Source organism: Sinocyclocheilus grahami, unplaced genomic scaffold (genome assembly GCF_001515645.1).
Source record: "Sinocyclocheilus grahami isolate Dianchi unplaced genomic scaffold, SAMN03320097.WGS_v1.1 scaffold93.1, whole genome shotgun sequence".
Lineage (NCBI taxonomy): Eukaryota > Metazoa > Chordata > Actinopteri > Cypriniformes > Cyprinidae > Sinocyclocheilus > Sinocyclocheilus grahami.
Genome location: NW_015505272.1, coordinates 346863 through 361130, shown reverse-complemented (window position 1 = coordinate 361130; position 14268 = coordinate 346863). Strand labels below are relative to the sequence as shown.

General features: G+C 35.3%; 1 protein-coding gene across 1 annotated transcript in view; it reads right to left on the bottom strand.

The window, feature by feature from the left end:
• Window positions 1-798: 798 nt before the first annotated feature.
• Window positions 799-14268, bottom strand: part of ppef2a (protein phosphatase with EF-hand domain 2a) — a 25738-nt gene continuing 12268 nt past the window's right edge. The window contains exons 6-19 of the mRNA XM_016275297.1: window positions 12993-13047; window positions 12721-12896; window positions 12511-12625; window positions 12380-12426; window positions 12108-12274; window positions 10315-10351; window positions 8788-8937; window positions 8352-8699; window positions 6769-6954; window positions 5996-6138; window positions 4386-4492; window positions 3585-3748; window positions 3406-3493; window positions 799-2375 (exon numbers count right to left, since the gene is read on the bottom strand). Of these exons, the coding sequence (XP_016130783.1) occupies window positions 1936-2375; window positions 3406-3493; window positions 3585-3748; window positions 4386-4492; window positions 5996-6138; window positions 6769-6954; window positions 8352-8699; window positions 8788-8937; window positions 10315-10351; window positions 12108-12274; window positions 12380-12426; window positions 12511-12625; window positions 12721-12896; window positions 12993-13047 (2223 nt within the window). The 3' untranslated portion in view covers window positions 799-1935. The remainder of the gene's footprint in view (window positions 2376-3405; window positions 3494-3584; window positions 3749-4385; window positions 4493-5995; window positions 6139-6768; window positions 6955-8351; window positions 8700-8787; window positions 8938-10314; window positions 10352-12107; window positions 12275-12379; window positions 12427-12510; window positions 12626-12720; window positions 12897-12992; window positions 13048-14268) is intronic.

Sequence of the window (14268 nt, the reverse complement as noted above, 5' to 3'; positions counted from 1 at the left end):
GGTTTTAAAATTGTACCTTTTGGTGCACAACAGCTTGTCCCTGGAGCAGTACCCTTAAAAGGACATATATGTACCTATTAGGGGTAAAAAACAAAAAGGTACAAATATGTTCTTTTAAGGGTACTGTTCCAGGGACAAGCTGTTGTACCCCAAAAGGTACAATTCTGGCCCCTTATTTTTCTGTGTGTATATATATATATTTAGATTTTAACATATATATATATATATATATATATATATATATATATACACACACACACATACTTCAGTGTTAAATGCTTTTGTTTTGGGGAAAACATTAATAAATATATTCATACAGATTTTTTCCCATATAACAACTATTCTGTGCATCTCAAGCTCCTGAAAGAAGAAAAAAAAAAAAGTCCATATGACTAGGCGCCCTACATTTCCAAGTCTACAAAAGCCCATAGGGTTTGGAATGAAAATGTAGCGAGTAAATAATGACAATAATTATTAATATTCATGTATTCATTTCCTCTTTAATGAGGAACAGCATAATCAAATAGTTAAATCAGCATATTTGTCCAAAGTTGAAGATTTACTTTGTTGTCAATGTTTTGATTTGTGACATTTCACTGAACCCCAGTTGAAGGATTTGATGGTTTTGTTACTCAATAACCGATGCATTGGTCTTCAAATCAGACGAAGTGAAGCAACGCTTGTCCTGCGTCAGTCACTTGAATAACCTAGATGTAAAAAGGTCTTGGTCGTTAAAACAACCAACCCATTTGGCCACAACTACAGGAAAGTGTTGAAACCACTAGTGTGGCGATAACCTCTGATGTTAAAGTGAGGTATAGAGTGGGAGGTCTGACGAAACCTGACGACAAAAAAAGTGATATGCAGTGACTCACAGCAGACATGCTGTTTGATAGCTGTACTTGTCCAGGCCTTCTTCCATCACCCACACAGTCCCTCTTCATGTTCACAAAAGAGCCGAGGGCGAGCGAGCAGACAGCGGTATACGGCTCTCGACTCCTCTAAACACCGCAGTCATTACACAGACATGACACAGCACCGCCTCCTCGTGGTAAAACGCAGTTAGTAATAATCATATTCTTTGAGAAAATATCGCTAAATACTTTATCAGTCATACATACGTGAGTTGAGCGGAGAAATGCCATATTTGGTGGTTAGCAATGGGTTGGCTGAGATGGATTTCTGGTTATAAAATACTTCCTCACAGCATTACGACTACATAAAACTGCGAATATACTCCCTCCCTCTAACCTATGTACAGTGTTTGTTTTACGACCCTTTATGTACAGCACTTTGGTCAACTACTGTTGTTTTTAAATGTGCGCTAGAAATAAACTAAACTTGAAATTATGTTATTTTTAATAAGCCAACTCCGTGTTTGTGGGTAGAAAGCATCAGTCTGCTTTTTGGCTGGTCTGTTTTCTAGGATGCCTTTTACAGCAATAACGTCAGCATGCCTCTTATTAAAAAATATCCTTCAAAACACAAGTTACAGGCAAAAGTTTTACCCATTTACTTGCATAGCACATTTACACACATCAAATAGCCTACATTATGAACAACATATACTCTGTTACAATATAATTATCTCATGGACATATCAAGAGACCGATGGCTCGTTTTGATGCAGAATGTGTGAATAAGATTTGCAATGAAGGCAAATTCGAAGCCTCTTTATCTTGGACCAGTTGTCAGGGAGATAAAAACAAGTGCAGATATCGTTGAAATATCAGCAGCTTATAAAATGTAGTACAGTAATGAAGCATGGAGAACATGTATTATTGATCACTGAACATCTAGGTGTATTCTAAACCTGAACCTGAAGTATATTTGGTTAAGAGAGGAAGATTAAAGACTATAAAAGGTTAATCTGTAGGGTTAAATACCAAGGGAAGGCTACAGTTTACAGCAGTGTAATTTTACAACAGTCAGCAGTTATTGCGGTGGAACAACAACAGAAATGTGGCAGAGATCTTCAGTCTGTGAACCAGGAGAGTCTGCAGTCTGTGAAACTGGAGGATTTGCGGTCTGTGAGCATGCAGAGTCTGCAGTATTTGAAGCTGGTGGATCTGCAGGCTGTGAAGCTGGACATTGTGAAGTCTGTGGAGCTGTAGAGTAGACAGTCCGTGGGGTTTCTGTCTCCTGAGGAAGGCTCTGGTTGTCCTGCATGAGCTTTAATAGGCTTTTACCTCTCTCGAGTCTGCTTTTGTCCACCAGCCGGAAAGCCTCCATGAACTCATCAATGTCAATGCTACCATCATTATTTGTGTCGGTGCTGATAACCAGCTCGTTGATGACCTCATCAGAAATCTCCATTTTCAGATAGGCACTGAGCAGTTTCAACGTCTGACGGAAATCCTCAAAAGTGATGAGACCTGAGAGAAACGGAAACACAGGCCATAGGAGTGTGCTGTTCAAAGCCTTCCAACAACATTTTGTCTGTTCTTGCTAGGAATTGTTAATGCCACTGTGTAATCAAAATGGACTGTTCATATTTTAATGGAATATCGCCATGTTGATCATAAATGATTTATTCGTGCACATGTCCTTGCAATATTTCAAAATGACGGGACAAAACTCCATCCCTCCCTGTAACCATTGAGAATTAGTAAACAACAACAATCCAATAAATTTCCAATGGACAAAAGTAAGTCCCACCCTACATTTTTTCTCATTCAAGAAGCCATTTCCCTCAAATATACAGGTCACAATATCGAAGAAAGGACAATCGCAACCTATGTTTCATGCTGACTTTAAAGACCTCCTCAGCAAAACCTTTACCTAATTTGAGTCTTCATCTTATCTGAGTTTGTCCTTTTGAACATATATTTTAAAATATGAGTCATTTGTTTATAAGTAACCATTTTGTAAAGTCACAACGACATTGAAGTAGCTACTGATCTGTCCTTTCATACTGTGACATACATCTTGAGTTTAACAGATTACTGAAATTACTGGGGACTTGATTCAATGCATCGGTTTTTGATTGGATTTTGAGATAAATGCAAGCTTTCAGTCGATTTTAGAGGGGTGGAATTTAAGTGGATAGGGAAAAGAGCAGAAAAGTATTAAAATTAAACAAATACATTTATGAATCACTCATAATAAAATCTAGAAATGTATCCTCAAATTTTGCCCTGGAGGGCCAATGCCCTGCAGAGTTTAGCTCCAACCCTAATCAAACAAACCTGAGCAAAACTCATCAAGGTCTTCAGCAGGATTCCTAGAAAATCACATGTAAGTGAGTTTGATCAGGGTTTGAGCTGAACTCAGGGTAGTGGCCCTCTAGGACTGGATTTGAGGAACCCTGATTTACATTATAGATCAGGTGAATTTTAATTTCATGCCAACTTGAATGAGTTATTATTATTATTATTATTACAACCTGCATATATTTTTTCATACCTGAATTATCTGTGTCCACTATTCTGAAAATGGTCTCCAGTGTGGAGCGATGTCTATACAGCGTCTCCAGCATAGTCTGCTCAATGTGCTGTAGTGACAACAGAGGATAGCAGTTTCTGCAATGTATTGACATTTTACTATGCTAACGCAACAGACGGTGATTAAGTGATCTGCTTTACCTCAGAACTGGGCTTTTTTAGGGCAAGATCACGGAACCAGCCGTGGTAGTCCAGCTTCCCATCAGTGGTGCTGGACACGAGCTGAGGATGAAGCACTCGCCAGGGCAGATCCAGGTGAAGAACTCGCTCGATTGCACTCGCCCAGTCATTCAAACAGATCAGTCCTGTCAGGTCAAAGATCAGACAGAGAAATGCTCATACTCATACATTGACATTACTTTGGCATTTTAACAACTGCAAAACCAGCCACCAAGTTACTAGAAAACCTACCTGCTTGTTAAGTCATGACATAATGAATACTGTTTCTGAGTCCAAGCCTCGACTAATTTCAGTTTAGAATACCATCTCATCTCATCCCTTGTTTATGAGCATTATTTACTCATATCACACATTTAAACTAAACTTTATAAAACCTCACAGTGTACACTATAGTCTTAGAGCTCACAGCATCTCACCAATATTTTAATGATTCATAAAAGATGAATCACTGTCTGGCCATCTGAGATTTCAGTATGATGATAAAGGTTATGATTATGAATTCTCAGTATTATTACAGCACACAGTGAGTGTATATTAGCACCGTTTGTTGCTTGCTTTTGGCATCTGATAGAGCGTTTGGATCTGGAAACATTCAAATGTGATGTCAGACTTAACAAGCGGACTGTTTTCAGAAAATGAACGGTCTGAATTGCATTTATATTCTTTAGTTATTCAGTAAAGTGATATCTTCAAATCACTAGGTGGCAGAATACTGCAGTACTGTATTAAAGTATGCATTTCATGCCAGCTAGTTGTGCGTACCCGTGTTCTCCTTATCAATCTCTTGAAAGGCACTGAGGAGATCTGACTTGTGCACAAACAGTTGCTCTCGTAGGACTTTGAGAGCTGTGTGCTCTGTGCGTTTTACACTGAAAGAAGAAATGAGAGAAGAAATGAGCCAGAAACATGACAATGAAACTCTAACACTGTGACAGCAATAGTAACATTCATATCCAAAATGATTACAACACAACATCTGCTGTAGTTTTTCCAACAAATCCTAAGTCACTACCAAACAACACATTTAAAATTGTGAATTCAAAAAAGTTCAGTGGTTCAAAACCAGGGGGCCCGAGCCCACTAGTATGGGGGTAAGGGAAAAGAGCAGAAAAGTATTAAAATTAAACAAATACATTTATGAATCACTCATAATAAAATCTAGAAATGTATCCTCAAATTTATGATCCACAAATAAATGTAAAGAGATTAACAAAAATTAAACATATTGACGAATAAATAGAATGAGATCCACAAGTAAATCTTAGCGTTTCACAAACATGAAATACATTCACAAATAAATAAAATGCAATTTGCAAATAAAAAACAAATTCACAAATATCTTTTTAAGTCACAAACACAACTTTGCCTGGCATTCATTTGTGGATTGCTCGCTGTGCGTTTGTGGATTTTGAAACATTTCTAGCGTCGAGACACACACCAATCCACAACTGCGTGGACTCCACCCACCGTCTACTCAAGCCAATCAGATAACAGCCATTCTTCGCTGACCAATCGTAGCACGTTCTCGCTATAGCCCTGATTGTAAAGCAAAACGTGATTGGCTATAGCGAAAACGTGCTACGATTGGTCAGCTAAGTGAGGCTGTTATCTGATTGGCTTGAATAGACGGTGGGTGGAGTCCACGCATTTGTGGATTGGTGTGCGTCTCGATGCTAGAAATGTTTCAAAATCCACAAATGCCCAGCGAGCGATCCACAAATGGGTGCAGTGATCTACAAATGCACGGGACGCGATTCACAAATTAATAACAGGCAAAGTTGTGTTTGTGACTTAAAAAGATATTTGTGAATATGTTTTTTATTTGCAAATCTCATTTTATTTATTTGTGGATCTAATTCTATTTATTCGTCAATATGTTTAATTTTTGTTCATCTCTTTACATTTATTTGTGGATCATAATCTATTTATTTAGAATAAAGCAACAATTCTACCCCCATACACTAGGGGCCTCAGCGAACTTCCAAGGGGGCCTCAATATGATTTAAAAGATTCAAAACAAGCATTACATTAATTGCAATCTTCAACTAAAAATAAAAATATGTCTTCATTTCATAAAATTTAGTTTTTTATTTAAAGATCCAGAATTCCCATGATCTTAAAAAAACTAGATACACAAGGAAGCCTAATTTAAAAAGTGTGATTTATAGACTTGGAAAAGTACAATTTAAAAATCTTTAAATCTATTAAATAAAAATCTATATCCTTAATCCTTATCCAGTAAATCATGAAAAACTGGAAGTCATTAGGACTTTGATTATTGTTGTGGACAATGAGGGGCCTTGGAGTCAGAAAGGTTGAGAAGCACATATTTAGTTAGTCAAATGGCTGATGGTAGCATGTGAGTTGATTACTTTTGTGGAAAGCTCAGTCCTCGGGTCATTCTGGTGGCCTGATACTGAACAAAGTAAGGCACAAGATCTGGACCCAGCCTGATGAAGGCTCCTCTGTTACTGCCAACCTCATAGTAGTTAGATGCTGAGAAAATGGTCAGGACCTGAAAAAATACATGGAGGGACAACCATAATCAACCTAATCCAATCAACCTGTCAAGAACATTTCTACAAACATACAAAAAATGTTTGGACATTTAAGCTAAACTATAAATGTCTATTTGCACAACTGAAGCATAGGTGGAAAATGAATTAATTTTGACAAAGCAAATGATTTGAGGGCTTTTTTAAATATTATGATACATTAAAACGATCTTAATGTCCTTCTAAAAGAAAGGAAAAATACAAATGAGAACCCTTTATCTAATTTGTTTCACTAAAATGGAAATTTTTAAGAGAAGCATTTGAGACAATGCTTGTGAAACACAGTAAATGAGAACTTGTATTCTTTAGTAATGAAAGGGCAACCTCTGAAGGATAATTTTACTCTGAGGTCAGCAAGAGAATTACTACATTCTAATTACTACGCTCTAAATTAACATGAGCAGTCATAAGCACATGGACGTAAATGTAAGACTGTGTGTAAAGCCTTTAGAGGAGCATGTTCATATCAATTCACGTATTGCGTAACACACATCTAAAAACTACCAAAAAGAAGTCAAACTGACAAAGTCATCATTTATTTCCTTCTCAAAAGTCTTTCTGAGACTTTCCCAGATCACTGCATTCCTGACCTTACGATTGTGGCAAAACTCGTATCCGTCCTGTTTGCACTCGTGTGAGCGGATGATGAGCTGGAGGCTGTGCCTGTTCAGAAAGTCCTCTGTGACATCAGGACCCCAATAACAGCCTCCGCCACGGACCTCGTTGGGAATGCAACCCTTATGAGACATGGGGTCACTCCACAGCAGGTCCAAAATCTGATGGCACACAAGAGATACCAAACATTAGATGTTTCTTACAAATGACTTCATATCTGTGGGCTGTTATATGTATTCACATAAATACAAAACGAGAATGTGAAACTATTTGCATTGCTTTTAAAAAGAATGTTCCAAATTAGATGCAAATTTACCACACTAGTCTCATGTTAGCACATACAGTGCTAACATTTGTCTTGTGAATATACTTTCAGAGTTTTTTTACTCTGTTATACTTTTTTGTGCATTTTATTATTTAATTTGATGCAATGTCTCATAAAAACCTTCCATACATTATTTGAAATACTCCAAAAGCAATTTGTGTTTATTTTATATACTGAGGTATGAGTTGAAATGAATGGTGCAAAACTACACATGTATTGTATTAGTAGTTGTTCTCACCCAGGGAGCCGGAGTCCACTAGGGGGCCTCAAATTGTCAAAACATTAAAATAAGTCTAAACAACTGAAAAATTAAGCTATTTCTTATTTTAATTCACCTTCTCAACAACTTTTTTCTTTGAAGATTTATAAAAGCAATTTTTTTACACATGGAAAAATCATTTAAATTAATACATCTCATAACTCCTTGGACATTTTATACATTTTATGAACATACATTATTCTAGTTGAACAGTACTTAAAGGGTTAGTTCACCAAAAATGAAAATTCTGTCATTAATTACTCACCCTCATGTCGTTCCAAACCCATAAGGCAGAATGACAGAATTTTTATTTTTGGGTGAACTATCCCTTTAAAAACAAAGGTTCTTTATTAGCATTGATGGTTTCACAAAGAACCTTTAACATTCATGAAACCTTTCCTTTCCACAAAAGATTCTTTAGAGTGGAAATTCTTCAGATTACTAAAATGTTCTTCACATTAAGAAAATTTTTTTTTCTTTTAAAGCTCTTTACTAAAAGCTTCTTTGCAGAACCAAAAATGGTTCTTCTGTCACTGCAAAAAAAACAAAAAAACCTTTTCTAACCTTTATTTTAAAGAGTGTATGTCAAGTTCAAAAACATTTTATTAACATTTAGTGGAAATTCTTCAGATTACTAAAATGTTCTTCACATTAAGAAATTTTTTTTTTCTTTTAAAGCTCTTTACTAAAAGCTTCTTTGCAGAACCAAAAATGGTTCTTCTGTCACTGCAAAAAAAACAAAAAAACCTTTTCTAACCTTTATTTTAAAGAGTGTATGTCAAGTTCAAAAACATTTTATTAACATTTAAAAAAAAATCTGCATTCTGTAAAACTGGAAAAATCACTGGGCCATTGAATATTGTTATGGATAATGGAGGTCAAAAAGGCTGAACCACTGTTTTAGTAACCTACATTTAGTACTGCAAATCAGTCAAACCACGAACAGTATCTACAACAGCACAAATGAAGCCCACCTGTTTCCACTCATCATTGCCGGTGTCGGTAAACTCTGATGATTCTGGTTCAGAATCAGATGACAGAGCAGAGCTCAGAATGCGGTGTGACTTGCTGAAGCTGGACAAGCTAAACTCTGCTTGTCTACGGCGAACCTCAAACTCCTCCTCAAGCGTCCGAGCCACGGTGCTTGAGAAGTCTTGAAGGGAGCGTCTTTGAAAACTTTCTCGAGCATCAAACGGTTTGGGAAAGGTCAGCGAGCCCCCTCTGTTCTTACAGATGATCATCTCAACATAACGCTCTGAATCTGCATATACATTAGTGCGTGACGGAGTCTTCTTCTTCGGAGGCCTCAGAGAAGACACATACTATAGAAAGACAACATCCATCAGTTAAAAAATTTAAAATAGATGATGTTCATGCTTTAACGACATGTTAACCATTCGTTCGACTCACTCTGTGTCTGTCCACTCGAGCGATCAGAGCAAGATCGGTGGTATCTGAGATTCCTCCATGAACTATCAGCACCCGTTGGTCGATTACTGTAACTAAAGGCAACCAGCTGAAGATTTTCTGGAGCAACTTCAGGATGCGCTTCCCATGCAGCTTAAAGCAATTGAACAGATGAGAGATTTATGGTAACAATGCACATCAAATAACTGTCCACATTATGTGAAGCTTAGAGCACGGCAAAAGAACAGAGCATAACACATTACTGATGATGTTAATGAGTTATTATCAAATCATCATATCGCAGCACAGTTTCTATCATTAGCTATTATCATCAAATTAAAACTAAAACCATTCAAATATAATTACTTAAACATTAAATGAAATAAAATAAATCTAAAAAACATAACTTTACTAGTTTCCAAGTCAGCAATACTCATTTTGTTTAGTTTCAGTTTTAGTACTAAAATCACTGAAACTAAAAAGTCTAACTTAATATAAACTACAAAAACATATTTAAAAATAAGACAACATATTCACAACAAATTCCTAAATGTTTTACTTAAATAAAAAACCCTGAAGATATTAGAAAACAAAATCAAAACCAACCCTTGACTAGTAAAGATCATACCATTGTCCTATTGCTTAACCTGCAATTTTCGGGAACACTTTGCTTAAAACCTTTATATATAATGCATTATAATAGTAGTATTTATGCCTCATAATGTTGTAATGCATGATTGTATCTCATGAATAATTTGATACAACAGTGATAATACATTATAATACTTACTGTATCTATTCAATGGTACAGCTTTAGAAAGTATAATGCATTAAAACACATTATACTAGACAAACAAACCTTTAAATATTATAAAGCATTTTAATTTTGGTTACAATTATTTATGAAAAGATATAATGCATACAACATACATTATGAATACCAAGTAGTGTTTCCCAATTTTCTTTTAGAATACTAGAATAAATATAGAATCATAGCCGTATATTAAATTCCCTACTAATCAAACGTCAAACAAAAGTTTATTCATTTACCAGCTAGTTAACAACCACAACTTCTTTAAAATGCTAATATAAATATATTATCTTTCCAATGTTAAAAACGAATTCATCCATATATTCACTTTCCTACTAAGGTGTCATATATGCAGTCAAAGGTTTGTTCGTTTACCATCTAGTTAGTTAACAGCCACCAGTGACAGAGTACAGAAAGTCTTGAAGCCTGCTTGTTGTAATCCTCTTACCGAAGACTGGCCCACATTCTGTGAAAATAACTGCAGGAGAACTGACCAGAGTTTCCCCTTTTAAACTGTAAGTCTAAGCAGGCCACTTGCTGTTAATGTGTTTACTTGCTGTTAATATGTGCTGTTCTGGGAAAGACAGTGTCAGGATATCCCTTACTGTTTCATAATGGAGATAAACAGCTAACACCATATGGTAAACAAACTCTTAGGAACAGGAAGCTGAGGAATTACAGCGCACAGACATTAGATGTAGGCCTAAACAATGACCTACCTTGTATTTGTTCAGTACTTCTTTGGTGAAGCCATACCTTCGAAGAGAAAATGTCATGTTTTCACAAAAACAAAAATCCAAAGTGCCATAAGATTTTTCTTGTAGAAAAGGGAAAAAGACCATTTGATTTGACCATTTAAGTTGATGGCACTGAGAGATTCAGATGAAACACAGTCTTTATAGTTCTGAAGTTATTAGTAAAAGTGTAAATTATCGCATTATAGAGCCACAAAAATCAGTACACTGCCTCATCTAGACCAGTGGTTCTCAGCCTTTTTGACTCCAAGGACATCCTCCTATTTGAAGGCCATCCTTTCTGTACCTCTAGTACTTCTGTTGTACGCTGTACAAAAATATTTTTTTGAAGTTGTAAATAAGGTAAATAAAGATTACTGGAGTATGTTTTACATGAAAATACTATTACAATGTGATATTTGCAGTTTCTTTGTAATCCATTGATAAATTTACTAGCAATTTCTAAGTGAAAATGGTTTCTACACCAAATTATTATTTTTTCAGTGTAATCATTTTTTTTCTTTTTAAATCTCAGTTTAATGTTGCACATTATAAAAAAATAAACCTTTATTGAGACCACTCTGGAAATACTCACCCACACATCGTTCCAAACCTGTAAGACGAATGAAGATGTTTTTGATGAAATCTGAGAGCTTTTTGACCCTGCATAGACAGCAGTGTAACTGAAATGTTCCCAGGCCCAGAAACATGGTTAGGACATCGATAAAACAGTCCATGTAACATCAGCGATTCAAATGTAATTTTACGAAGCTGTGAGAATACTTTTTGTGTGCTAAGAAACAAAAATAATGACTTTATTCAACAATTCGGTTGAACCACTGATGTCACATGGACTATTTTACCGAAGTCCTTGCTATGTTTCTGGGCCTGGGAACATTTCAGTTATGTTGCTGTCTGTGCAGGGTCAGAAAGCTCTCGGATTTCTTAAAAAAATATCTTAATCTGTGTTCCAAAGATGAACGAAGGTCTTATGGATTTGGAACGACATGAGGGTGAGTAATTAATGACAGAATTTTCATTTTTGTGTGAACTATCCCTTTAAACCCTCTTGTGGTTAAGAACCACTGCTATAGACACCATTATTTAAGTGGCTTATTTGAGACTATTTAGTAATTCAGAAGCAATTTTCAAGAGTGTCTATAAAACATGCATGTGTGAAAAAATAATACTATGATATTTAGATTTCCAGCGATATCGTTGACTATCGTCGATTGCAAATATAATACTGAACTGAGCTGGAAGATGACATCACTGAATTCAATGATGAACTGCCTTGAATTGAAAACTGAGTGTTTTTATTAATGACACACTATTTTCCTATTTAATACTGTAAAGCTGCTTTCCCTTTAAACCCTCTTGTGGTTAAGAACCACTGCTATAGACACCATTATTTAAGTGGCTTATTTGAGACTATTTAGTAATTCAGAAGCAATTTTCAAGAGTGTCTATAAAACATGCATGTGTGAAAAAATAATACTATGATATTTAGATTTCCAGCGATATCGTTGACTATCGTCGATTGCAAATATAATACTGAACTGAGCTGGATGATGACATCACTGAATTCAATGATGAACGGCCTTGAATTGAAAATTGAGTGTTTACTGTTGTCCTTTTTTATTAATGACACACTATTTTCCTATTTAATACTGTAAAGCTGCTTTGACACAATCTGTATTGTTAAAAGTGCTATATAAATAAAGGTGACTTATAGAGTGTGTGTTAGTAAATACATGTGTTTAGCACATTTCCATTACCTCAAATTAATGATGTGATCTTCATGGTTTCCTCGATTAAGATAAACGTCTCCAGGAAACACAAGCAGAAAAGCAAACAATATGAGCAGAATCTCCATGGAGTCTTTGCCTCGGTCCACATAGTCTCCATTGAAAACATAGGGTTTCTCCAATGACGGCATTCCATTCTGGCAAAATAAATAGAGCCCAAATCCATAGGAATAGATATACTTAAAGACATGCTTTATCAGGTTAAGACAATCTTGTAGCTGAGTGTAAAATGTAATACATACCTTGTAAAATATTAGTAGCAAGTCTTCTAATTGTCCATGTAAATCACCTGTAATAAAGTTCATAAATGTATTTAGAAGTGGCATCGAATAGTATTATAATAAAAAACTTGAAATGTGTCAGCAACTCTCACCACAAATGGTTATTTCTTTGCTATGGCATGTAGAGACTCGGTTGATATTTGGCAACACTCTGAGCAACTTCCATGTTTCCAGAAGAAGCTGAAGAACGTAACGAGAGTGAAGCTGCTGCTTGGAGAAACCAGAAGTGTACATGGTTATAGACACCGAGCGTTATCTGACTATCATGAAACATATTTAATGCATCCTCATGGAGCACCTACTTGTTTGTTTTTAAAGGCCTCTACAAGATCAGCAGCCTGATCCATATCTAAAGGAAAGGTTAGCCGTGGACCAGAGTAGATGTCTGGCACATCGATATTGGTGTAGCTGAAGTATCTCTCCCACTCTGCATCTCTGCAAACCTCGTTTTCTCTGAAGATATGTGAGATCAGATTTCCTACATGGTTGAACATATATGATGTGTTTAGCATGGATAAATTCCAGGGGAAAACTATAAATATGTTATGTGTTTATATACAACAGCTTCTTTTACGTTCACTGCTTGATGGAGTGAAGTTATCCATCAGGTAACCAAGAAAATTGTATAACTGTGTGAGAAAGTGAGAAAAGAAATGTCACATAGTTGTTCGCAGTTTTCAGAGTTAAATTAAGTAGACTATCAATTCATTCACTCACTCATTCAATTGTTCATTTTTTTATCACTCTTAAACCTGCTAGTTTGCAAGTTTTGGATAGTTTTTACATCTTTCTTTGCTACGCGGAAGTATACTATTTGAATGTGCGTGACTTCCGATTCATTAGCAGCTACAGAAGATTGTCAAAGTGCAGTTAAAGTAAAACGATTTGCGCTACAAACCAATGTGTTTATGATTATTATAATTAATTAAAATAATATGAGAAAAAAATACCAGTTTGCAATATTACCCTTACCAAAAAGTAGTATACTTCAAGTTTATTTTATTAAGTATACTTAAGTAAAGTTCAAGTATATTTTAAGTATACTTTATGTAGCAAGTATACAAATATCAGTGTATTAGTAGTATACTTATAAGTGTACTATTTCAATACTCCTTGGGACTAAATTGGCCCACTTTCTAGTATATAAAAGTATACTTTAAGTATACTTTAAGTATAACAGTAGTAAACTTTGAGTACACAACTAGTTTACAACAAAATGTTTAGTTTGTACTGCAACTATACTAAAAGTGAACTTATAGGTATACTGATAGCTTACTAATTAAATACTTGTAGTAGCATTTTTAGTACACTTTGAAGTATAGTCTCAGTAAACTACTAGTTTTTTTGTTTTATACTGCAAGTATACTCGTACGTGAACTTTACATCATACTTTAAGTATACCACTATGTCCCTATTTAGGTATTAATTTGTATATATTTTGTTACATGAATATGTGAACATACTAAACATCAGAAGAACAGGGTATCTGCTTGTAAACAAAAACATTTTATTCTAGCTTCATGCACTCTTTTTTTAAACACTTGAATGTGGATAAGTTTCATAAATAAAAAAAGAAAGAAATAAACAACATTTTGAACAAAAATCTGAAAAAAGACTATGAATTGGATTCAGAATGATAATCAAAACGTAGATAAAGTTGATCAACACCCAAAAGCTTGACAGTCATTATTACCTCTTCGTTGGTCGACATTTTATTCCATAATGTTACACAGTTTTGATGCTGTTTTATGTCTGATGATCGTGTTAGATTACATGTGGAAGCATCTGTTGTTTCGGTTTCTTCTTCACTTGTGTTTTTTGGAAATTCTGTACAGAAGATGTGTACTAGC